The 26,631-nt window shown below is 42.7% G+C and overlaps 1 protein-coding gene across 1 annotated transcript; it reads left to right on the top strand.

Annotated features, from left to right (window-relative positions):
- Positions 1 to 5,793: 5,793 nt before the first annotated feature.
- On the top strand, positions 5,794 to 23,900 carry zbbx (zinc finger, B-box domain containing). Its single transcript, XM_055226201.1, has 5 exons — positions 5,794 to 5,842; positions 11,658 to 11,796; positions 19,457 to 19,545; positions 23,625 to 23,746; positions 23,850 to 23,900. Exons 1-5 carry the CDS (start codon positions 5,821 to 5,823, stop codon positions 23,898 to 23,900), a joined length of 423 nt encoding a protein of 140 aa, XP_055082176.1. The 5' UTR covers positions 5,794 to 5,820.
- The last annotated feature ends 2,731 nt before the right edge of the window (positions 23,901 to 26,631 follow it).

The raw sequence follows: 26,631 nt of genomic DNA, 5'->3' as shown, positions 1-26,631 counted from the left end.
TTTTTTGTTGACTAAAAGGAACAAAATGGCAAGTGGTCACATTTTTATATAGAACTTTTCCACCTTCCACCTTCCAAACGCTTTACAAAGAACCACTCACCCATTCACACGCCCATTCATACACCAGTATATGCACAATAACAAAATTCATCTGTGGGAACTAGAATAGCGCCACCAACCTGTGGGTCAGTGCGTCTGACCGCTCAATGATGTTTATGTCGAGAGTGGGATTCGAAACGTCAACCTTTGGAACAGTGGACAAACATTCTACCAACTGTCCCATGAAGCAATGGAATTTATCATGATTAAAATGAAAATAAAATGTTTATATACGTGTGTTTGTGTGTATATATATATATATATATATATATATATATATATATATATATATATATATATATATATATATATATATAAAGGCTAAGTGAAGTATCATCTGAAAGTCTCCTAGAAGATGTAAATGCAGCATTGAGAGCAATCCCTACCTCAACCATCACAGAAACCAACAAGCTAATATACACTTCAGCAGTAGTGATCTTAGGCATGCTTGGCTACAAGAGCAACCATGGGAGCCATGAGAAATGATACCTACCATGGAAACGACAGTTAGAGGCTAAAATCAAGGCAGCACGGAGAGAAGTGAGCCAACTGTCAGAGGCCCAGAGAGGTGCAATGAAAAAACAAGCACCCAAGAGGTACTGCCAGATGCCCAAACCTGAAGCACTAGAAACTGCCAAACAAAGGCTCCAAGCCTTGGCCAGCTGCCTAAAGAGGTACACACAAGATAATGAAGCCAGATGAATAAACCGTCTGTTCGCAACACAACGGGCAAAAGTTTACGCTGAATGGCAGAGTAATAACACTAGAGCAGACCCATCAAGGCTGGAAACCGAACAGTACTGGAAAGGTATATGAGAGAAGGAGGCATCACATAACAGCAAAGCACAGTGGCTGATGGCTCTGAGAGAACACCATAGCAACCTCCCTGAACAGAATCCAGTCACCATCACAGTGGCAAACATCCAAAGAGTCTTAGGTATGAAAGAGTGGACTGCACCAGGCCCTGACATGATCTAAAGAAACTCCCTGCTCTCCATGAGCTTCTGGCAGCACAAATAAAGCAGCTGCTAAGGGATGGAACTTACCCTGAATGGCTAACCGAAGGGCGTATGATCCTGATCCAGAAGGATCCCTCAAAGGGTACAGTCCCATCCAACTATCGGCCAATAACCTGTCTCTCCACAACATGGAAGCTCATGTCAGGCATCATTGCTGCTAAGATAAGTGGGCACATGTATCAATATGTGAGCACAGTACAGAAGGGCGTCGGCAAAGATACCAGAGGAGCCAAACACCAGACCCTGGTATATTTGACAGCCGCCTGGGACCACAGAACCCATCAGATCAACCTGTGCACTGCCTGGATTGATTACAAGAAAACCTATGACTCAATACCACACACATGGATCACTGAATGCCTGGAGCTGTACAACATCAACAGGACTCTAAGAGCCTTCATTGCAAGGTTGAGGTTGTGGAAAACCACCCTTGAGGCCAATGGCAAGTCACTTGCATAAGTGACCATCAAATGCGGCATATACCAAGGAGATGCACTGTCCCCACTGCTGTTCTGCATAGCTCTGAACCCTCTCAGCCAAATCATCAACAATACTGGCTATGGAAACTGACTCAGGAATGGGGCCACCATCAGTCACTTCTTCTACATGGGTGACATCAAGCTGTACGCTAAGAATGAGTGAGACATCGACTCACTCATTCACACCACCGGGATTTACAGCACAGACATTGGAATGTCATTTGGGCTTGAGAAGTGTAGCCAGATGGTGACAAAGACAGGGAAGGTAGTCCACACAGAAAAGGTCTCACTCCCAGAAGAAACAATGGCAGCCACTAAGGACAGTTACAAGTACCTTGGTATCCCACAGGCAAATGGCAACCTTGGAAAGGAAACAAGGAAAGCAGTCATGGCCAAGTACCTCCAACGAGTAAGGCAAGTCCTAAGGAGTCAGCTCAATAGACAGAACAAGACCCAGGCAATAAACAGCTGGGCCTTGCCAGTAATCAGATACCGAGCAGAAATAATAAGCTGGCCAAAGGAAGAGATACAGACCACAGATGTTAAGACCCAAAAGCTCCTGACCATGCATGGCAGGTTCCATCCCAAATCCCAAAAACGGCCTGTATGTACTTTTCAAAAAGTCATAGTTCTCACAACATTATTCTGTACTAAAGCAACCAAATGGCTTTCTTAACGGAATAGAACTTGATGTGAATTGAGATACCTTGCAGTTAGCCTAGACCCAACATTGTCTTTTAAAAGTCACGTAAAAAAGTGTCCCAGGTAATTCAATTGAATAATCAGCATTTTCGTCACATCCGGGATGACTTAAACATGAGTGCTGCTAAAACCTGTTTCTACTCTATGATTATCTCTCACATAGACTATTGTTTAACTACTTTGTCTCTTGCCTGCTCCGCAACTCTTAAAACCATTTAAAACCTCTTTAAAAAAAGCCTAAAAACCCACCACCATCACGTTCTGAAAAAGCATAGAACTTTAACACCTTAAAAGAGCTTAATTTATAAGGTCCTACACTCCCTCACACCAACACCGTTAAAGGAGTACATTGAATATATATATATAATTTTGCAAGGACCATGTGAGTCACCCGCAGAGGTGACCTGCTGACCCCCCCACATTCAGACCACCTTTGGTCAGGTAGTAGTCTCCCGGTAACTCTGAGAAGCACAAATGAAAAACTGGTTATGGATAACTATATATATATATATATATATATATATATATATATATATATATATATATATATATATATATATATATATATATAGTTACTCTATTAATGATTTGACCATGACCATTTTCCCCTTCCTTACAGTGAAACAATGGCCTAATCTTCCTGTCGTGTCCCTCTTTTGCAGACGGCGTTACAGACCCATGTGAGCGCTCGAGATGTCAGCAGCAGCCTCCAGTCTCAGCCTAATCCGAGCTGCTATCCCTCTACCTTTTCAAGTCCTAATCCACGTCCCAATTCTACTGCACACAATCACAGTGCCTTGTCCAACGCATTCACAGATCAGAGGCCTGCCAAGTCTGTCACTGCTCCACATATGCAAAGTCAGGACAACTCCAGTCAGGTGGTACAAAACCAACTCTCTTTAAAGGCGCTATACCTGTCTTCAAAACATGAAAAACACAACTAGCTCATTTTAAATTGTTTGCAGTGGTCCAAACTTATTCCTCACTTACCTTATACATTCTAAACATTGTAATTATTGACTGTGATGAGTTTATAAGAGTGTTTCAGTACTTTCAGGTAATGCTAACAACAAGTAGCAAGCTAACAGCACCCTTCCTGATTTACGTAGAATAAATCTATTTATTATTAGATGCAGGCGGGACACAACAGAACCATTTCTGCTCAGTTGTTCTTTCTTGGCACACATTTAAATGACATATTTTAAGAGGTTTTAAGATGAGAGGAATTGTGTACACATGTGTAAGGTGGACATGAGCCTGTTCTCATATCCATACATGGAATTTTTATATGGAAAAATGTAATATTCATAAATATTAAACCTGATCATTAACTCTATCAAGGAAATGCCAATAATAATGTATGAAACCTACCAAAATAAATATACAACATAAAAATAGAAAAACAAATTGACTTACACTTATATTTATACCCAAGCAGAAAAGTTAGTTATAGATTGACAAGGCCAATAAATAGCTGCATTTTGTCACCTCCATTTGGCATATTGCCAATGTTGAATAATATGGTATATTAATCATAGTATATTATCATTATGGCTGCTCAGCAGTGAGTCTACATCTGGAGAAACAGTCGATGTAGAAGTCACATTCTTGAGGTTAAATTAGCTCAAATATACATTTGATGCATCTATTATAGAGTTTGACATTTCAGTAGCTTTATCTTCAGAAATACTGGGCATGTTTTCAAAGATAAAATGTATCTGATTGGTTGAACATTTTAAGGTTTTGTTTGTTACGCAATTTACATTTTGGGGTAACATTTTATAATAACTCCATTTTAATTATCTTCAGGCTTAGTAACTACATAATTACTGTCCTCACTCAGTAAGCCTAAATCATTGTTAAAGGGGGATTACACTTCTACAGGGAATTAATTGTTAACATTTTACCTTTTATTGTTTCAAAAATGCTATATTCACCGAAAATAATGTACTAACATGTTTAATAAGTTTATTTTTTGTTTTGGACGCTCTCCTGTCCCTTTGCTCCCCATGCAAAATCACTCCCCCTTCAGAGCGCTATCACATTACAATTGGTGTGCATTTTGCTGAAGAATCTACTGCACATCGCATAACCATAAAAAGGGTTTGAATCGGACCCGGGAGAGATCGCGAGATTAGTCAAACATGCATACATAACATCTAAAACCTCTTCAGGCATGTCTTCTGTTAAGTCTTTTTCATGTTTTATTATCGCTAATTAAAGTGTAGCTATTATAAAATGGTACACATTTTGGTTATAAACTTTTTTGTAAATACCTTTTCCATTTCAAAGTTAGTAATATCACCCAGCTTTTTATACTTCACTCAAACTCCCAAAGAATATTTTCTAAACAGATATTGACGTACAAAGCTCTTGGGTCCACTCCATTTATCGTTTACGTGCTGTGACCGCAGAGCAGAAATATGTCAGACAAGGTTGAGCGCTGCGTGAGTGCTACCTCTGCTCCCCGAGAGTCAAAAGAATAGGACCCAAACCAAACCTAATTGACGTTCTATCCACAGGCAATATCTCCAGGCAGGCTTGTGAACTGGCTCTACCTTTACACTACAAAATGGCCCCCAACAGTCCGGCAAAAATGTTACATTGACATTTCAGGCACTTCATACAACCGAGCGCAGTTAGCATTGTTCTCCCAGCAGTCATTCAAAGTAAACGGTCATGGGCGCAGTATGTATGAATGGGTTATGCGGTAGTGGAAATGGGCAGTAACGGTATTATGATAGTTTCCCAATTTTAGTTTCAATTTTGAACCAGGCAGGGGGCAAATGTGTCTTCTAAGATATAATTGGAAGACTAGCCTATGATAAAATGTAAGTTTTTGGCTTTTTTTTTTTTTCATTTGGCATATTAGCCTTGGTTATTATTGCATAAATTAGCAAAATATGACTGTCCAAAATTCAGTTCTAGTAATAATAATGATTTGAGTTGCCCCCAAATTTTACTTCCTGTTATTAGATTAGGAGTGTGGACATGACACCATAAACAAAAAAGCAAGCATGGCACGTGTCGTGATATTTAAAAGCACTCTGTCTTGACAATGTGAAAAACATACCTAGTTCATTTACTGGCTTGCAGTGCAGACAGATATTCCTCACTTACATTATTCATTCTGAACATCCTCCACATGCTAACACTCACTTCCTGATTAGCTTTTTCTAAGATGCAGACATACAGTTGAGATAGTTTACTCATCCAGGTTTCCAGAGTTTTTTGGTTTGTTTTTTTTTTTGCTGCTGCTGCTGCTGCTGCTGCTGCTGAAATGAGTGTCTGCCTTTCCCCCAAAGCTGAGACACTGACCATTTGTCAAAGTCCTGACCTGATGAACCTTCTATTTCTTTTTATAGATTTTAATAGTTCATGATGAAGAAAACAACCATTTCAAATCTGAAACAGAGCCCTCTCTCTTAAATGGAAAATATGATGAAGAAGAGTCTGCCAAATCATTCCAGGATGCTTTGAGACAATGGCGAGAAGCAGGGCCAACTACAACACAAGAAGCCATGTGGACACCTCCTCGTCCAGGTGAATTCAAATGTTAACAGAATGTCTATGGATAATAACAAAGTGTTCTCATTGCGACTTCATTCTAAATACACACAAGTATCTGTGTTGGTTGCCCTAACACTGTTAAGCACTGCTGTTAGCACCATGAGGAGAGATACATTAGCTTATTGACACATAGTGACAGGATTTCAATATATGAAATAATCCAAATGAATACGTACAATGACAATGCTGTGTCCAAATGTCCACCCTCATTACTAACACCTCATAATTTATAATGGATTAAGGAACAGTGGTCAATACTGTGTTAAAACAGTGTCTTTCTCCTTTAATTTGGTTGCGTTTTGTCCAGTTAGACCTGTTGCTATCTGCTGTTTTTTTTTCCAGTCTCTCGCTGTGCATTATGTTCTATATTGATTTGTCTATTGACCATCCCTAGAGACTACTTTTCAAGATGCATTGTGGAAATTTTTTGTGCACTTCACCTTGTAGACTTTCAGACTCCACTGAAAAGTATGTGACCCCTATATATAATGCTCTATTTAGGGAAAAAGGTTGTCAAAGGTCCACCACTACCACTACCACTATGGAACCTGGACGACTGAGGGACTGCACATATATAAGACCACGTGATAATATAAAATAAAGAACTATGATTTAATGTTGGAAATCACATTCTATTGTCTAAAGTGTGTTTTTATCATCATTGTGGTATCAGAATTGGTATTGAGTCAATCCCTTAACACCAACATCGAGAAATTTTACTATTGTGGCAACACTAAGAGTAGGAAATAGTGTGGACATTCCGACACAGCCTTTTGACTTTACTAGGTACTCCAGAACACTTGGTTCTTGGTCCTCTTCTTTAGTTATTCTCTATGAAAAACCAAAGAAGTCCAAATAAGCACAAAATCATAACTTTTCTTCACCCTTCACAGAATTGAAAATAATTAAATTAGCTCATTATTTCACCTTTATATTTTCACTTTGTCCTATTTACCCCAGTCTGCCTGCAAATTCCCACTCTCCCGTGTGCTCTCTGATCGGTTAAGGCCTTACAAAAAGTGCTTACGGCTGCAGCACGGGAGTAATCCAGGGCTGTTACATATCCAGATAATGAGAAGAGCATTCAGTGTGGCCTTATTTCTCTGCACACCGCATTAATCGCCTCGTATCCGCATCTACGTCAAGCCATTTTTCTGCCTTTTAACACTGTTTTTTTCTTCAACACAGGTGGTCCAGTTTTTGTTTGCTATTAGTGTTATTATTCCAGGTTATGTCTATTTCTTACTGCTGGGACAATCTTTGCTCCTCTTTCTCTTTTTTTTTTCTCATTTTTATTTTCATTTTTGCGGTCCTCTGCAAATTGCTGCCAGACCCTGTAGCCCTAATTATTTCTGTCAGGCCACTAGCGCCAGGGTCCAATTTAAAGCCGACACAGTGGACTGCCAAAAGTGTGAGAAGAACAATCATAACATTTTGCTTTCGTACCTGTGTCCTCTTCAGTCACTGTCGGCTAGGTTGCCTGTGTCTTTTCAGTAGGCTATAGGATTCTGTTTTATTAAATGGCTGTACTAGTGTTGTTCTGATACCATTTTCTTTGAATCCAAATCTGATACTGATACTTGACCTTATTGCAGTTGCCAATAACAATACCAGTCCAATACATACACTGTATATATAGATGGACATGGATAATGTACTAGCCATGGGCGCGCTTCCGGCTCCATCAACTGTAACTGCTGCATTGAGCCTCATCATTTTGGTTTTAAAATCTTCGTATTAACCCACTCTACATGATCCTGGTATTTTTATTTCACTATTGTGTCAGTAACTTAAGATATGAACATTAATAGCAGACAAATCATACGCCATCTTTTCCCAAGGTCGCTCTCGCTAGCGTTAGCAACAGGTTTGATTGACAGTGTTGCTAAGCGCCTGTTAGATGGGACAATTATTTTTGGGAGTCAATATTTATCATTGGTACATTTTCTTTGCACTAGTGGGGAACTTATTTGAGCGGTAGAAGTTTGAATAAGTAGCTTCTATGATTCATTAAATGTTTTGTTTATTTATTGCAGGTCATGTTCATTAACGATACTGAATATATAGAATAATTTTGTTTGTTCTTTTGTTTTCTTTTTTATGGTGCTTTAGGGTTAATATTTATGGGACAATGCATATTAATAAGAGGGGTGAGCTGTTCAGTGAAAAACTCCATCAATCTGAAGGTTGGAGGTTCAGTTTTCACTCAGACTAGGTTCTGTCATTGTGTCCATAGGCAAGACACTTCACCCACCCTTGCCTAGTATGAATGTGGCGTATGTGAGTGAGTGATGCAGAATGACAACCTCGCATTTGCCTACCCCAGATGTAATAGGCTCGCTATTTATTATAGGGACTTTTCTTTGTAATAGTAGGGAACTTTTTGTCTGTACTACTACTGTGTTAGATTTGAGCTGTAGAGGGTTGAATAAATAATTTCTATGACTCATTATAGATACAAACTAACTACTTAAGTGTTTCATTATTCAAATTTTTATTGCAGTTCATGTTTTTTTAACCATATTCTAATTCTATTTAGGGTTATTGTGTCAGTGGCATAAATTATTATCGTCTTTATTTTTTTCAGTAATAAATCGTAGTTAAAAATTTGTTATCGTGACAAGCCTGCCTCTAGCAAACTAGATGCACATGCTTTGATATACTTACCCTTCTAAATGTTTCTTGTAGCAGCTGTTCGGTGTGACTTGACAGGGCAATGTGCGTTAAGTGTTTTGCTCAAGGACATATCATAGGTAAAAAACCTTTGACAAAGTTTGAATCAAAGTAACCTCTCCTTTGATGAAAAAAAAAGAAAGACGGGCGACTTTGATTGAGGCATAGATGTTGCTGTCAGATTTTGACATTTCAAAAATGCTTTTATACACAGTATCAAACTGCTGTCTTATTACAGAGAGTGGGCGAAAACGGAAAAACATCTACTGAGTGGTGCCATTTATCTGCTTTATTTTATTTTGAGGTGAATGGCCAGACTGCTGCCAACCAAAAATGGTTACTAACTATTGGATCAGAGGGCAGGAATTAAAGGCACTGTATCAGATTTTTACTGTAAAAAATGAAGGACACATATTGAGAAATGTGCTGGGTCAGATATTGGCTTCCAAATGTCAGTTAGACATGTGAACTGATCGTAGTTGTAGTCTCAGACCGTTTGAATTTTTATTTACACAAAGTTGTTCTGTAGTTATAAATACAGGTTTGTAGAGATAAATAATAGCTACATAACACATTTGGATCAGTTTTGTCTTATTTCTGTATAAAAGAAAGATATAATTTTGGATTTGCCAGGCAAGCATCCTGAACATTGCAATTATTCACCAAAACAGACTCATTTTGACCTCATGAGCTGCTTATACAGTATATCTGTACTGGGACATCCATCCATCCATTTTCTTCCACTTATCCGGGGCCGGGGCCGGGTCGCGGGGGCAGCAGTTTAAGCAGGGACTCCCAGACTTCCCTCACCCCGGACACGTCCTCCAGCTTCTCCGGTGGGACCCCAAGGCGTTCCCAGGCCAGCCGAGAGACATAGTCCCTCCAGCGTGTCCGGAGTCTTCCCCGGGGCCTCCTCCCGGTGGGACATGCCCAGAACACCTCCCTAGGGAGGCGTCCAGGAGGCATCCTGAGCAGATGCCCGAGCCACCTCAGCTGGTAGGAGCAGCGGCTCTACTCCGAGCTCCTCCTGTGTGACCGAGCTCCTCACCCTATCCCTAAGGGTGTGCCCGGCCACCCTGCGGAGGAAACCCATTTCAGCCGCTTGTATCCACGACCTTGTCCTTTCAGTCATTACCCAGAGCTCATGACCATAGGTGAGGGTAGGAACGTAGATTGACTGGTAAATCGAGAGCTTTGCCTTTGGGCTCAGCTCCTTCTTTACCACAACGGACCGATACAGCGACTGCATCACTTCAGACGCTGCACCGATCCGCCTGTCAATCTCACGCTCCATCCTTCCCTCACTCGTGAACAAGACCCCGAGATACTTAAACTCCTCCACTTGAGGCAGAGACTCACCACCCACCCGGAGAGGGCAAACCACCTTTTTCCGGTCGAGAACCATGGCCTCGGATTTGGAGGAGCTGATTCTCATCCCAGCCGCTTCACACTCGGCTGCAAACCGCCCCAGTGCCTGCTGCAGGTCCTGGCTCGAAGAAGCCATCAGGACAACATCATCTGCAAACAGCAGAGATGAAATCCTATGGTTCCCAAACCAGACCTCCTCCGGCCCCTGGCTGCACCTAGAAATTCTGTCCATAAATATAATGAACAGAACCGGTGACAAAGGGCAGCCCTGGCGGAGTCCAACATGCACCGGGAACAGGTCTGACTTACTGCCGGCAATGCGAACACAGCTCCTGCTCCGGTCATACAGGGACCGGACAGCCCTTAGCAAAGAGCCCCGGACCCCATACTCCCAGAGCACCCCCCAAAGGACACCGCAAGGGACATGGTCGAATGCCTTCTCCAGATCCACAAAACACATGTGGACTGCTTGGGCAAACTCCCATGAACCCTGGAGGACCCGATGGAGAGTATGGAGCTGGTTCAGTGTTCCGCGACCAGGATGAAAACCACACTGCTCCTCCTGAATCCGAGGTTCGACTATCGGTCGGATTCTCCTCTCCAGTACCCTGGAGTAGACCTTACCGGGAAGGCTGAGGAGTGTGATTCCCCTGTAATTGGAACACACCCTCCGGTCCCCCTTCTTATACAGAGGGACCACCACCCCGGTCTGCCATTCCACAGGTATTGTCCCCGACCGCCACGCGATGTTGCAGAGACGTGTCAGCCAAGACAGCCCCACAACATCCAGAGACTTGAGGTACTCAGGACGGATCTCATCCACCCCCGGAGCCTTGCCACCGAGGAGTTTGCCAACCACCTCAGTGACTTCAGCCAGGGTGATGGACGAGTCTGCCTCCGGGTCCCCAGTTTCTGCTTCCTCCTCGGAAGACGTGACAGTGGGATTGAGGAGATCCTCAAAGTATTCCTTCCACCGCCCGACAACATCCCCAGTCGAGGTCAGCAGCTCTCCACCCGCACTGTAAACAGTGTTGGTGAAGCACTTTGAACGGTTTGCCAGAATTTCTTTGAGGCCGTCCGATAGTCCTCCGCATTGGCCTCCCCGAACTCCTCCCAACCCCGAGTTTTTGCCTCTGTGACTGCACGAGCCGCGGCACGCTTGGCCCGCCGGTACTCATCAGCTGCCTCAGGAGTCCCACGAGCCAACAAGGCTCGATAGGACTCCTTCTTCAGCTTGACGGCATCCCTTACTTCCGGTGTTCCGGTGGTTGAGGTGTACTGGGACATATTTTGTTTAAATTTATGGAACAAAATCAGCTACAGCATTTGCCCACAAAACTGCATTTTACTGTATATTTATATCAATTTAACTCCTACAGAAGGTCATACCATAGTCAACATCAGTTATGAGAGAGAACTGAAGAAACTTCTTCACTCTTGCCCATACATAGTTCAAATTAAATTCACAGAAAGGCATTTATTCCACTTACATATTTCCTTTTCAAACTTTTCTAAATCTAACCTGTGTGTCCTGCCTGCGCATCTGCTATTCCTTTGTGTCGTGTTGTATAACTTTTCCCCTCTCCCATAGGAGCCTGTTGTGAGAATGCGTCTTTACACTTCCCAAGGTGTGAATAAATCCTCATCTACCCTGCTCTTACCGGTTTTGTCCTTTCCTCGGGGCTACACTTGTGTGCCCTTTCGTACTTATATCACATCTGTTTTCTCACCTTTCTCTCCCATGCAGTGACGGTGGCCGACGTTCCGACCCAGGCCGACCTCTCCCCGGGTGGAAGGGGAGCGGGGGGAAGAGTGCCTGTCAGGGTGGAATTTTCGGAATGCGGGCTTACCCTTTTGGACAGATTGCTGCTGAAGAAACATCGCAGGTACAGACACAACACCACATATGTATGCGTGCCAAGGCTCCTGTCAGGGGATTTAAGCTGGCCGGCCTTGACAATAATACGTTTACAGGCAGGAGTCAGGAAAAAAAAACAAAAAAAACTTTTGTGGTTTGGTGTCAGAAAATGTTGTCTGCTATAGTGTTTTTGAATGTACCGGTTTATTTATTTTGTGAATTCAAACTGCCCGTGTTCGGCTGACTGAGCATCCACAGTTTTCACAAAGGTCGGGTTTTGTAGGGATTATTTTCACAACATCAACGTTTTACATTTTAAATCCTCGAGGCGCCTAAACGTTAGCTTTGTAAGATTTAGTCTAGCCCTGCTCTGAGCCCACACTAGCTCCGTTTTAGCAGCAATTGCTCTGATCGGTTAGAATTGATCACGTAATGCACGTTTTTGATGCCATACACTGGGTAGTACTAGGCCAGTATTCAGAAAACAATGTGAAAGATTTTTTTTCCAAATGACATTTCCCGTCAAAGAGCTCAGGCCATTGAAAACAATATGCTCCCATCTTTGGTTCATCTTCCAGGTCTTATTATACTTCTATTGCTAAGACGCATTGGACAGTAGCAAGTTTAAATCAAACTGGGGGTTCATTTCTACTATAATAATGACATAAGGAAGTTTAATGCATAAATAACTAAAAGCATGAAGTGATGTCAAGCTATTGCTATTAGATATGAAATAAATTAAAAAGGAGCCCATCATGATTAGAGTAACAACGAGGCCAGTTACGTCGCCCGGACTGGCGTTACCGGGGCCCCACCCTGGAGCCAGGCCTGGGGTGGGTGCTCGGCAGCGAGCGCCTGGTGGCCGGGCCTTTCCCCACGGGGCCCGGTCGGGCCCAGCCCGAAGAAACGACGTGGGGCCGTCCTCCCGTGGACCCACCACCTGCGGGAGGAGCCATGAGGGGCGGGTGCGGAGAGATCCGGGTAGCAGTCGAAGGCGGGGACCTCGACGACCGGATCTCCGGACATGGAGACAAGCTCTGGGGACATGGAATGTCACCTCGCTGGGGGGGAAGGAGCCTGAGCTTGTGCGGGAGGTTGAGCGTTATCGGCTAGATATAGTCGGCCTCACCTCCACGCACAGCCTGGGCTCTGGAACCCAACTTCTTGAGAGGGGTTGGACTCTCCATTTCTCTGGCGTTGCCCGCGGGGAGCGGCGGCGAGCTGGTGTGGGCTTGCTCATTGCCCCACAGCTCAGCCGCTGCGTGTTGGGGTTCACTCCGGTGAACGAGAGGGTCGCGTCCCTGCGCCTTCGGGTCGGGGACAGGTCTCTCACTGTTGTGTCGGCCTACGGGCCAAACAGCAGTGCAGAGTACCCGGCCTTCTTGGAGTCCCTGGGAGGGGTACTAGACAGTGCACCAACCGGGGACTCCGTTGTTCTCCTGGGGGACTTCAACACCCATGTGGGTAACGACAGTGACACTTGGAGGGGCGTGATTGGGAGGAACGGCCTCCCCGATCTGAACCCGAGCGGTGTTTTGTTATTGGACTTCTGTGCTAGTCACAGCTTGTCCATAACAAACACCATGTTCGAGCACAAGGGTGTCCATCGGTGCACATGGCACCAGGACACTCTAGGTCGGAGGTCGATGATCGACTTTGTTGTCGTGTCATCTGACCTCCGACCGCGTGTCTTGGACACTCGGGTGAAGAGAGGGGCTGAGCTGTCAACTGATCACCACCTGGTGGTGAGTTGGATCCGCTGGCGGAGGAGGAAGCCGGACAGACCTGGCAGACCCAAGCGCATTGTGAGGGTCTGCTGGGAACGTCTGGCGGAGCCCTCTGTCAGGGGGGTCTTCAACTCCCACCTCCGGGAGAGCTTCTCCCTGATTCCGGGGGAGGTTGGAGACATGGACTCCGAGTGGGCCATGTTCTCCACCTCTATTGTCGATGCGGCTGCTCGTAGCTGTGGTCGTAAGGTCTGTGGTGCTTGTCGCGGCGGCAATCCCCGAACCCGGTGGTGGACACCGGACGTAAGGGATGCCGTCAAGCTGAAGAAGGAGTCCTATCGAGCCTTGTTGGCTCGTGGGACTCCTGAGGCAGCTGATGAGTACCGGCGGGACTATCGGACGGCCTCAAAGAGATTCTGGCAAACCGTTCGACGCCTCAGGAGGGGAAAGCAGTGCTTCACCAACACTGTTTACAGTGCGGGTGGAGAGCTGCTGACTTCGACTGGGGATGTTGTCGGGCGGTGGAAGGAATACTTTGAGGATCTCCTCAATCCCACTGTCACGTCTTCCGAGGAGGAAGCAGAAACTGGGGACCCAGAGGCGGACTCGTCCATCACCCTGGCTGAAGTCACTGAGGTGGTTGGCAAGCTCCTCGGTGGAAAGGCTCCGGGGGTGGACGAGATCCGTCCTGAGTACCTCAAGTCTCTGGATGTTGTGGGACTGTCTTGGCTGACACGTCTCTGCAACATCGCGTGGCGGTCGGGGACAGTACCTGTGGAATGGCAGACCGGGGTGGTGGTCCCTCTGTATAAGAAGGGGGACCGGAGGGTGTGTTCCAATTACAGGGGAATCACACTCCTCAGCCTTCCCGGTAAGGTCTATTCCAGGGTACTGGAGAGGAGAATCCGACCGATAGTCGAACCTCGGATCCAGGAGGAGCAGTGTGGTTTTCGTCCTGGTCGTGGAACACTGGACCAGCTCTATACTCTCCATCGGGTCCTCGAGGGCTCATGGGAGTATGCCCAACCAGTCCACATGTGTTTTGTGGATCTGGAGAAGGCATTCGACCGTGTCCCTCGTGGTGTCCTTTGGGGGGTGCTCTGGGAGTATGGGGTCCGGGGCTTTTTGCTAAGGGCTGTCCGGTCCCTGTATGACCGGAGCAGGAGCTGTGTTCGCATTGCCGGCAGTAAGTCAGACCTGTTCCCAGTGCATGTTGGACTCTACCAGGGCTGCCCTTTGTCACCGGTTCTGTTCATTATATTTATGGACAGAATTTCTAGGCGCAGCCAGGGGCCGGAGGGGGCCTGGTTTGGGAACCACAGGATTTCATCTCTGCTGTTTGCAGATGATGTTGTCCTGATGGTTTCTTCGAGCCAGGACCTGCAGCAGGCACTGGGGCGGTTTGCAGCCGAGTGTGAAGCTGCTGGGATGAGAATCAGCTCCTCCAAATCCGAGGCCATGGTTCTCGACCGGAAAAAGGTGGTTTGCTCTCTCCGGGTGGGTGGTGAGTCTCTGCCCCAAGTGGAGGAGTTCAAGTATCTCGGGGTCTTGTTCACGAGTGAGGGAAGGATGGAGCGGGAGATTGACAGGCGGATCGGTGCAGCGTCTGCAGTGATGCGGTCGCTGTATCGGTCCGTTGTGGTAAAGAAGGAGCTGAGCCGGAAGGCGAAGCTCTCGATTTACCGGTCAATCTACGTTCCTACCCTCACCTATGGTCATGAGCTTTGGGTAATGACCGAAAGGACAAGATCGCGGATACAAGCGGCTGAAATGGGCTTCCTCCGCAGAGTGGCCGGGCGCACCCTTAGGGATAGGGTGAGGAGCTCGGTCACACGGGAGGAGCTCGGAGTAGAGCCGCTGCTCCTACACGTTGAGAGGAACCAGCTGAGGTGGCTCGGGCATCTGCTCAGGATGCCTCCTGGACGCCTCCCTAGGGAGGTGTTCTGGGCATGTCCCACCGGGAGGAGGCCCCGGGGAAGACCCAGGACACGCTGGAGGGACTATGTCTCTGGGGTCCCACCGGAGGAGCTGGAGGACGTGTCCGGGGTGAGGGAAGTCTGGGAGTCCCTGCTTAGACTGCTGCCCCCGCGACCCGGCTCCGGATGAGCGGAAGAAAATGGATGGATGGATGGAAAAAGGAGCACCCCTATTGGTTAATTTCTTTTCTAAGTAGTTAAAGGGGCTGTGACACTTTTTTCATGTAATAAAGTCAAAGTAGTCTTGAGCAGATATTGTTAAAAACAGGTCTTAGGGTCATCGCTCTATTGAATTATGAAGCTATCTTCCACAAACCAGGAAGCATGCTACTAGCATGCCAGTTGTTGTAAGCATTATCATGATGCCAAACTCTGCTCTGGTCTTTGAAAAAACACCTTTAAACCTCTCATGGTGAATAATTAGGAATGTTTATAATGTGTTAGGAAAGTGAGGAATAACTCAAATCGTTTAAACTAGTTCTGTTTTCACATTTTCACAGATTTATTAAACCTTTTCTAGCTAAAAACATATCATATTACATAAAAATGGCTCAAATAACCCCAGTATTGCTAAGAAATTGCACACATGATAAATATTGAGCCTCAAAATATATTTTTACAAGTCAAAATTGTAATTATCATGTCAGGTCTCTATGTTCAATTTATCCCAGCTTTTCCATTTCCCAGTGTACACATCTCCCTCCATCACTCACTCCTGCCACTCCTCTGTAGTCGGCCTTGCTCGATCTGGCTGCAACACCACACTTTCTCAGCAGTTATTGTGCGCCTCACTGCCAGAGGGCCTGGCTTCTGCGCCTCCCATTATTACCGCCCTTTATTTAAGCCGCTCCTCTCGGGCACCGGGGGCCCACTGGAGAGCAGGGGAGGGGGGAGCAGGCGAGGGCAGAGAGTAGTATCAGCAGACACAGCGAACCAGTGCCAGACTTGGGAACGCTGTAACTCCCCGGCCTCCGAACGCCGCCTTTAAGTGTGGAATAGAGTGGAGAGCCAATCTAGAGTGCAATAAGCCCGCAGCGGCCACGGTGGCACCAGCTAATAGAGAGACAGAGAGAGGCTGAATTTTAACAAGCTTCTGTGAGAATGTGCAAGAGGGCAAAGGAAAGCAGATAGACACAGCAAGGAAGAGAATTAAATAAAAAATAGTGACATTTATGACAAGTGTAAACTCTGGGACCTTATACAGGCAGTTGGCCTGAAGGTTATAGTCTGGAGTTAGATGGCTGTGAGCTCCTCCAGTCAGTGTAATGTGCCTGGAGTGATTGCATCAGTGCTGGACTACACATTATTATCTAGCGTCATTATCATCACATCATTATCATTACATCATTATCTGTGATATCAGAGGCTTTTCCCAGATATCAGTGCTAGATTACTTTGCAAAACTAACTGATTACTGACAACTGATTATTGCTTCAAAAAATATTCTAATGACTACTCTGATGACTTTGTTTCAAAAGTTATTTAGTTACTGATTATTAAGTTACTTTGAAACATACAGCTCAGGAACCATCTTATAAAAAGCATGAATTCTTCACACTGATTACATTTTCTTTTATAGAACCTCATTTCAAGTAGAGGCGATGCTCACAGTAAACCGGTATTTGTATTTTTTTTGTTCACAGCTGATCTGCATCTTACACCATGACCTTTGTTACTGTTTTAAAACAGCTCTATGGATTACACACTTAGGCAGGGGAAAAATAACTAAAAGTTACTAGGCCAAGTAACTGTAATCTAATTACTTAATTTTCAGTTGTAGCTGGTTACAGTAGTGTGTTACAAAGTAATCTAATTATAGTAATCCCACAAATATTTTTCTAAGATGCCCCAATCTTTTTGTACCTATGTGTTATTCCCAATTTGTAAAAGGGAAAACTTCATTTGTGAACTTTACTATCCCACAACATAAATTTGAGGGTTTTTTTGTTAGTTTTTTTGCATTCATTTTGCGTGTTCTCTTGTTTTATGAATACCTTAACATAATTCAGCAGCTCCACCTAGTAGTAAAAGTGTTTTCGTGGACACCATGTGAGTATACTAACATTCAACATTCCTCAGATTCCCATGAATATTTGATGGTGAATTGATTACTTGAGAACCTTTCCCCTCCAGCACATCCTGACAGGCAAGCCAATCATTTTCCATGTTTTTAAAATTCTTGCATAGGACTTTTCATCTCTTCCAAACCTAGAATCCCCCCCCCAAAAAAATCTGCAGCTTAAGCAGAAGGGATTCAATCATTCGACTCTAAAACGTTGAATCGACAGAGACCAAAAAGAGCAACATGGTTCCTTAGCAGTGCAGACCAGCTAAAGCCTTAATGCAAATATCCTAGGGCGAAAACATGAGGAGAGACAAAAGAAAAGAGCGAGGGATTAAAACAGAATGCGACGAACAAGATTAAATATTGTAAGTAGACGAAAAGATAAATATTGGGCAAGTAAGAAGAGATATAGAAACTGCGTAAAAAGTTAGTAAGTCACCCCCTGGACCGCATAGAATACCTGCTTATAAAGTCCTGCCGCCCTTTGGTCAGATTAGATGAGGATAAAAGGAGAACTAAAGAGGGGAGTATGTGAAGAAGGACAAAGGGAAGTACAGAGAGAGAAAGAAGGTAATCTAAGATAAAACTTTATGGTACTGACACTTCTTTGGCGACAGATGACAAATGATTTTTTTCCATCAACAGGCGGGTGCATAAGGGTTGGATTTGGTGTATGAAAGAACTGAGAGACTCAGGACGCAAGGGTGTATTAAGCTGCATGTTTGCTGCACAATTCTGGCTGTCTGTGATAAAAGATTCTTGATTATATAGAAAATTTGTGGCTCAGAATTGTGGCTCATAGATCTGACAGTCACTTGTAAATGCGCAAAAAACATATACTGTATAAAGAAGTGGACTAAGTGAGCGTGACGTCTGCCGTAGCGTTCGGCTCCAGTCAAATGAAGCTCATCGAGGCTAGCAGTTATAGCGGTGAATTTGGAGCCAAGTTTCATATTTGAAATTCCAACCGCGAGTATCATAGCAACGAACGAGCCAATCCGGAGCAGTCGATTAACATCTGTCAATCAAACTTGTTGTTGACACTAGTGGGGGCGACCTTGGGGAAAGAAGGTACCTGATTTGGCAGCTGTTAATGTTCATATCTTGATTTACGGACACAATAGCAAATAAAAAATACCACAATCATGGACAGCGGGTTAATAGGAACATTTTAAGATCAAAATAAGGCTCACTACAGTATAGAGAAGGGTGACAATTTTGCAATGTAAAGTGAACTAGACCCAGAGTTAGAAGTGTGCCCATGCTCACTTCCTTGAATCGCAGTGGCTAGCAGGTTAGGTATGTCCATTTAAATATACAATCTTATCCTTACTTATAAGATGAACAAAAAAAATAAAAAATACAGTAGACACCAGGCTTTATAGGGGGCCGTCGCATGTATGAAGTATAAAGAATGAGTTCAAAAGCGCGCAGTTCAATTAACAGCTTGATTTGTGATTGGTTGAGAGCCAAAGGTAGGAGGCTGTGATTGGCTGATGATGGAAACAGGTGACAGCAGGCAGATAGTCTTCCTGCTGAAATTTGTGCTTCTACTTTGTTTAGAGGTGCTGTAACTGATTTTCTTCCCTGTCTTAAAAACGTAAAAAACAGCTTCTTACTTTCCTAACTCATTCCTAGCATCGTAATTACTGTGATGAAAACACACACTTTTCATAACTTTTAGAGGCCAGAGCCAAGTTTTGCCGTCACTGTAATGATAACAACTAGAATGCTAACAGCGCACCAGCATTACTTCCTGGTTCACGGATCATAAAAACACTATAATTTGATTTAGGCATCACACCGATTTGCATTTTGGGCCTAAGAGCTGCTTTTACATCTCTACAAAACTTTTTTTTTTTTTACTTTATTACATGAAAAAACAATACAGCCCATTTAATACTCATTCTTTTATTTCAGAAATCCAATTGAACTTCCTTCTCTGATGGACCCGCATATAAAATCGCTCCCACAAAGCCCAGAGAAAGATCCCGAGGCCAATCTGACAGGTAATACACTCGTACACTTCTGTTCCATTGTATATCCCCAGCACCACCCAGTCTCATAACAAGCATGTTGACTTATCACCATGACAACCCCTCTAACCTCCTCCAAAAGCAGGCGAGTCCGACACAGCCTGACTGATAACCCCCGTGCCCACAGAAGGAAAATCAAAACGTGCCCGGTTACCTATCTATCCGTGGCCCGGTGAAGGGTAATCAGTGGTGCTGATTGCGGGGGTTAGAGGGATGTCCGAGGCCCTGACAGCGAGCCGGGAGAAGGGATGAGCCGGTTCATCAGTCAAGGGGGGCGTCCTGGTTGTTTACACCCCAGACGAGACTGACAAGAGGCAGGTAGAGCAGGGTCATCGCTCCCCTTTCCTAAACCTCCAGACCAACCCAGCAGCTGTCAAATTGCAACTCACTCATACACAAGGAATGACCTCTCGCAATTTGCGTGCCCTGGTTTGCTCGTCTCTTACCAATGCAGATATACTAGTTTCTTTTTAAAAAGTTGTGTTAAAAAAGCTATACCTGATTTTTACTGTTTAACAAATGTGAACAACAGAACTAGATAACGGTTTGCAGTGATCCAAAGTTATTCCTCACTTACCTTATGCATTCTTAGCGTCCTAGTTATTCACCATGATGAGTTTATAAGCACTATTCAGAACTTTCAACGGCCAGAGCGGACTTTTGCTTTCACAGTAATTCTAATAACTAGCATGCTCGCAACTGGTTCATGGAGGATATAAATGTTCTATAATTAGATGGAGACAGCACATACTGGACTCATTCCCTAAGAGCTGCTAATACATATCTGTGATGAAGCAAAATAATATGTACTTTATTACATGAAAAAAAAAAAAAAAAAATTCTGACTTGGCATTAATAATAGAAGAACTATACTATAAACTCTGAGCTCAGTGTGTTATTTTTTGCAAGTGTCTACCTGTGCTTTGGAAAACATTAGGCACATTTAACTAATATGACGCATTAATCAGCATCCATTTATTCAGTGTTGATAGACTGTGTTGTTATTCTGCAGTAGATTCATTCTCAGGCTCTGTTTTTCACAGTTTATTCCTTTTGTAATATTCTGTTATGTTGTTAAATGATTCTTTGTAATTGAAATTATTCTGACTTGTGGTGTTTATAAATGATCCCGAATTCTCAGGAGATGTCCTTGCAGCGTAAATACATACAGGTAAATAATCAACTCTGTACCCGCAGCAATGCACATGTTTTGTTTGGCCTGAAAGGAAGAAATTCAATAAGTAACATTAAGTCAAATAATTGGCTCTGCGCAAATCAGCATGCTAGCCTGCTCGCTTTGTCTCAAAGCTTATGCTAACTTTTTTTAAATACGTAAAATATAAAATAAACAACATATTCAAATTTAAATTAATTAAAATAAAGACTATCTGATTGTTTTTTAAATGTAGTATGTATTGTAGGTATTGTTTTAATATTTATTATGCTTAAAAATTAGCATTAGTGTTAGTATTGAGACATAAAACATAGAAATGTGCCTCTGTGAATGTTTGTCCACTGATCTAAAGGTTGGCGGTTCGAATCCCACTCTCGACGTAAACATCATTGGTCAAGCGATCAGATCCATTGAACCACAGGTTGGCGGTGCGATTCCATCTCCCACAGATGAACACTGCCGCTGTGTCCTTGAGCAAGACACTTAATCCATCTAGCCCCCAGTGTCTGTACATGTGTGTGTGAATGGATGAGTGGTTTGAGTGCCTTGAAAGTGGGAAAGCAATGTATAAAAATGTGACCATTTGCCATTTGCCATATTTGTGTAGCATTTAACATGTTGTCAGTGACATCCACCCGCAGGTCCTTGTCCACTGCCTGATCTTCAGATAGTTATTAATTTTAGAGTGACTCGGCAAAAACCTCATTGAGATGCGATTGGACGGGAAGTAGTGATGCTAACAGTGAGGTTGCTGGGTGCTGTTATGCACAAAACTAATTACACCAAAATTATGTAATGCATATTAAAATAGGATGAATCTGAAGTACCTTATTTTCAAACTGCGAAATGAGAAAGTAGGTATTTAAATGCATTTAACTTGTTCCTAACTCATAAACCCTTTGGCCCATCGCTAGTGTCACATACATGCATTTTGGGGCCACTAGCATAGCTTTAGAACAGCTTTTTCAAACAGAAAGTTATTGAGAACATACCATCCTTGCACAGCCAATGCACTCTCATCCCAAAGCATAGTGACTCATAAAGGACTTTTAAGTTTGCAATAGTTGTTTGTTTTAGTAAAAGTAGACTTCTATGAGGTCTTTTGCATTTACAATACACTTTCTGAGAGAAAACTTGCACATTCATATACACAATCCATATTATTATGTAAAGGCCATTGGGTTAAAGGTGGACTATATAACTTTTCTCATGGGGTTTGGCCATCTCGTTGTCTCCATAGCGATGTTTCAGCTGCCTGTTCCACAATATGGTATTATCTGATCTAGCTTGCATTTATTTCATAACAAGAGTTTTCACTACTTAAAAAAATGAAAAAAGAAAAAAAAATCTTACCTTAAGCCAGCTCCTGTTCACAGTGTCTTGTAACTTGCCTTGATAGCGCCACATGCTTGTTGCCATGGAGATAGATACATTTGAAGCCATACATTTTGGGGAAAGTGACTATATCCCCATGGGGACAAGCAGGTGGCACACTCTCTTTCAGAAACGTTACACAGTGCACCGTTAAATCAAAAAATTGTTTGCTTAACAATTGACAAAACAAAGTAAGTAACAAAACAAATCATGCATCTTTCTTTCTATTCGTCTTCCAAATTTACTGCCCTGAAAATATAATAACTGAATGTGTCGTAATGGTGACACTTTTATGACCTGACAACAGTGTTTGAGAAAACTATAAGCGTCTAATAAATTGTGTAGCAACACTTACAACAGGTTGCAAAGTTTCCTCTCTTCTGGTGGCTTTGAATATGAAAGGCTGGGCTCGGTGTGGCCATGAATAATAAAGGCTGTTTGGTGGCTTCATGTCGAGCTCGCTCCCTTGTTTTAAATTCTCATTTTTCTGAGCTGTCAGACCCATGTGGAGATGTGATAGAGGGGCTGTTAGCAGGAGACAGCCAGAGGGGCTCGGTGGCACTCAGGTAATGTGGAGTGACAACGCCGATGAGAGAAGAGACAGGGAATTATCAGGAGAGCAGGTTTAGATGATTCCACTGCTTTAGGATGTTGGTGAGTTTCGGCTGTGTTGTTGTTTCAAAATATTTAGGTAACTTTCAGATAGTTACTTCATTATGTATACTTAATTAAAGGTGTGCTATGGGGCTTTTCTGGTGGAATTCCTGCTATTGGTTTGTTTCCATGGGGATTTTATTGCTTTGCCTGGAATGTTCCATAATATGATCATGGAGATAGCCCACCTGGCCAAGTTACAGGTCAGATTTCAAGATACTTTTTGGTAATAAAAACGCCTCTCATTTAATCAGAACTTTTCTAAAATGTACTTAATTTACTACTCTTTGTCTTATTTTATCTGTTGAACATTTATTGTTGTTGTTTATCTGTTTTTATCTATTTTTATTTGCACTCTGTAAAGCACTTTGTGATTTTATCTGTGAAAGGTGCTATATAAATAAAGTTTACTTACTTACTTACTTAAAATGTTATTGTAAGTGCTTTGATCTATAATGCGTTGCATTGTTTGCAGAAAGGACACTCCATCGTCTATTATATTTGCTCCTTTTCGGTTATCAAGCATGAAGAACTTTATTATGACATGTTGGAATAATAATTTCACAATACAGCATTAATTCATGGGTTTCAAAATGATGAGAAATTAGGACTGTCATGACAGCAATTAACAATTTAAAACCAGACATTATATCTTTTGAATGGGACCTCAAAATATTTCATACAGGAAGTTGAAACCCATTCAATTTTGAGTTGAATTATTAATTGCTATGACAACTGTCCTAATTTTTTATTGAAACCCTTGGCTACTAGTGCAAGAATAAATTGAAATGGCTACTTTTAGAATCTAGCTAACCTAGACTATAAATTAAACAGTATCCTTTCTTTGCAGCTGAAGACAAGGAAGTTCACACCTACCTCACTTCACTGTTTGCTGTCCCCACCACCGCTGAAAGATCTGGGCTTGACAATTCCACACCGGGAGCCAGCCTCACTATAGAAGTCCTGGATGAGGTGGGAATGACAATATAACACATACACTCTGCCAAAGTTTCTCTTACTTTATCTGCCACTGTTTTTGTGTACCCTTCTCTTATCTGTGCTTTCCTCTCTATAGGAAGACAGGGCTGTGGATGTAGAGGCCAAAAGAATGGTGAACAGAGTGTAAGTATGGGACAAGTTTATTTATAGCATTTGCCATCTAATAAATATAATAGATTACTTTGATTTGTTATTGTCTTAATGAAATTCAGATGACATCACAGCATTCTATAGGCCAATAATATTTAATACAGATGGGGGCAGTTAAAATTCGAGTTTTTGTCATAACACAGTGAGTTCTTGGGTCTAGTCATTGATAGAAAGGATCAGGTTCAACATGCATTTACCTTTTGAATATGACATCATCGCATTGTAGAATCTGAAATCTACCAATAGAAACTGTTTGCAGTGGTCCAAAGTTATTCCTCACTTACCTAATGCATTCCTAGCATCTTAATTATTAACCAAGATGAGTTTATAAGCACTTTTCACAGTTTTCAGAGGTCAGAGTAAGTTTTGCTGACAAGGTAATGCTAATATAAAATAGTATGCTAACAGTACACTTCCTGATTCTTGTTGAAGAAAATGGTTTATAATAAAATTACAGCACATTATATGCAACACTGTACTGGGGCTTAATACATATATCAGGTAAAGTCACTTGAAATGTGTGTTCCAATTTCCTTTCAGAATCCCTTCACACCAGGCTATGGGTCCAAACAACAGGATATCCAATAGCCTCTCCACTTACACAACTCAACAATCAGCTGTGCCAAAAGAAAATGAGGAAACTACAACATCACTTCCAGCTGGCTCCGGTAAAAATGCCTAAATAAATGAAAAGGAGGATGGTTCAGTATGCAGAAGTACATATTGAAAGGGAGGTCAAAAGAGGAGAGCTGCGGATTATCTGCGTCGCGGACACAGCACATTGTACTTACTTGGAGACAGTGAAAGTTTATTGCCTTAAACTTATTTATATTATTTTATTGAATAAAAAAGTGTTACTGAGCAACAGTAAATAGTTTTACTATAGTTTAACTGTGTCACTAGACTGAAAATATAAGTATTAGGCTTAATCTTCTTGAGTAGAAATAACTCATGTAAGAAAATATGATGACAATGATAAATGTATTAATGTGTATTTATATTTATTTATGATTATTATTTTTTTGAAACATACAATAATTGCCTTGCACTTCAATTGACAAACCAATCAACATGAACACTAAGTGTTGCATGAACGCCTTGAAGGAGACCTAAAATGTAAAATCAACTTTTTAGAGCAACCATGCTATAGTATAATGTCCCCTTCTCATATACCCACTCACAGTTTTATTATGGTGATTCATGCATGTTTAAGTAATCTTTCTCCTGCAAGATGTTGTTGATCAGGCCCCCGTTTTCACCACCACCGATACATGCCCATTGCTTTGTACTTACTTACTAAGTAAGTAAGTACTTAGTTACTACTAATTTTATTTTCTTAATCAGTGATAGACGTAGGATTCTGCAGTGTCACACAGCCATTTTGGCAGCTAGAGTTATCTGCAGCAGGAGGTTTTGACAGCAGCACAGCCCTGCGTTGTGATGATGTTTACTGTGACGTCAGCTCCTATTCGGCTCTGCAATTTTCCAACCTGGAAGTTAGTAGACTTGTTTTTTTTTATTAAGCTGTTTTGGATTAATTAAATTGCGTATAGCAAGTAGGTATAGCGTAACTGTATAGCAGACAAATTAAATATATCTTTAATAAGTATTTATGTGACATCACAGTTAAGCAAATCCCTTATCTGTATTACTACTAATCTTAACTTTAACCACAACCTTAACTTAAATTAACTCTTATCTTAGCATTAATTCATGTTGTTTATCTGATATTGAAGATTTTACAGCATGGGGACCAGAATGTTGTCCCCATGAGGGAAGTATGTCCGCATGAACTGACTGTTTCCAGATTCCAACCCCAACATTTTACAAATACCAATGTTATAAATACCAGGCCAAGCTTGATACTACTGCTTTAGCTCCAAGGTAGGTGTGATACAGGTCTAATTCCCTCAGGCGCCTTTTAAATACATGTTTAAAACATTGACAGTTTTGTGTGGTGTGGGTCTAAGTACAGACTCCCAGACTTCCCTCATGCCAGACACTTCCTCAAACTTCTCAGGTGGGACCCACAGGCGTTCCCAGGCCAGCTGAGAGACATAGTCCCTCCAGGATGTCCTGAGTCTTCCTGACAAAACGCCTCCCCAGGGAGGCTTCCGGCAGGCGTCCTGAACAAATGCCCAAGCTACCTCAGTGGCTCCTCTCCAAGCTCCTCCCGTATGACCATATCTCGCCATATCTCAAAGGGAGTGCCCAGCCACTCTGCAGTGCAAACTCATTTTGACCACTTGTATCTACGTTCCAGGTTTATCTATAGTCCAGGTTTATCTCCGGGTTAAATTCCAGTTTAGTCCCACTTTAAACCTTTTCTTGGTTTTCAGCTTTCTGTAATGTGCAACATTTTGAAGACTTTTTTTCCCATTTGTCTTGTTAATTGCTATGACAACTGCCTTCATTTTTATTCATTCTGAAACTCATGTATGGTGTTTATCTCAGTTAGACAGAAAACTTTATCTGCACCTGGATAAGATTACATTTCTTTGCTGTTGCTTATCTCCACTTGTGTTTTAAATAGAGTTTATTAAACAAGAGAAAGTGTTAATACCATGTCGTATCTAAGCTGCTTCTAATTAGTTTTCGGCGCGAATCAACCACATTGAGAATGGCAGCTATTTTTAGACACCAACTCCTTTGAGAATAATTGCCTTCAGGAGAATCTCACGTCCTTTTCCTACCTGTGCTCTTTCCAC

This window comes from Periophthalmus magnuspinnatus, chromosome 13, assembly GCF_009829125.3.
Source record: "Periophthalmus magnuspinnatus isolate fPerMag1 chromosome 13, fPerMag1.2.pri, whole genome shotgun sequence".
Taxonomy (NCBI): Eukaryota; Metazoa; Chordata; class Actinopteri; order Gobiiformes; family Gobiidae; genus Periophthalmus; species Periophthalmus magnuspinnatus.
Note: the sequence above shows the minus strand (reverse complement) of the source record. Positions and strands in the feature narration are given on the sequence as shown.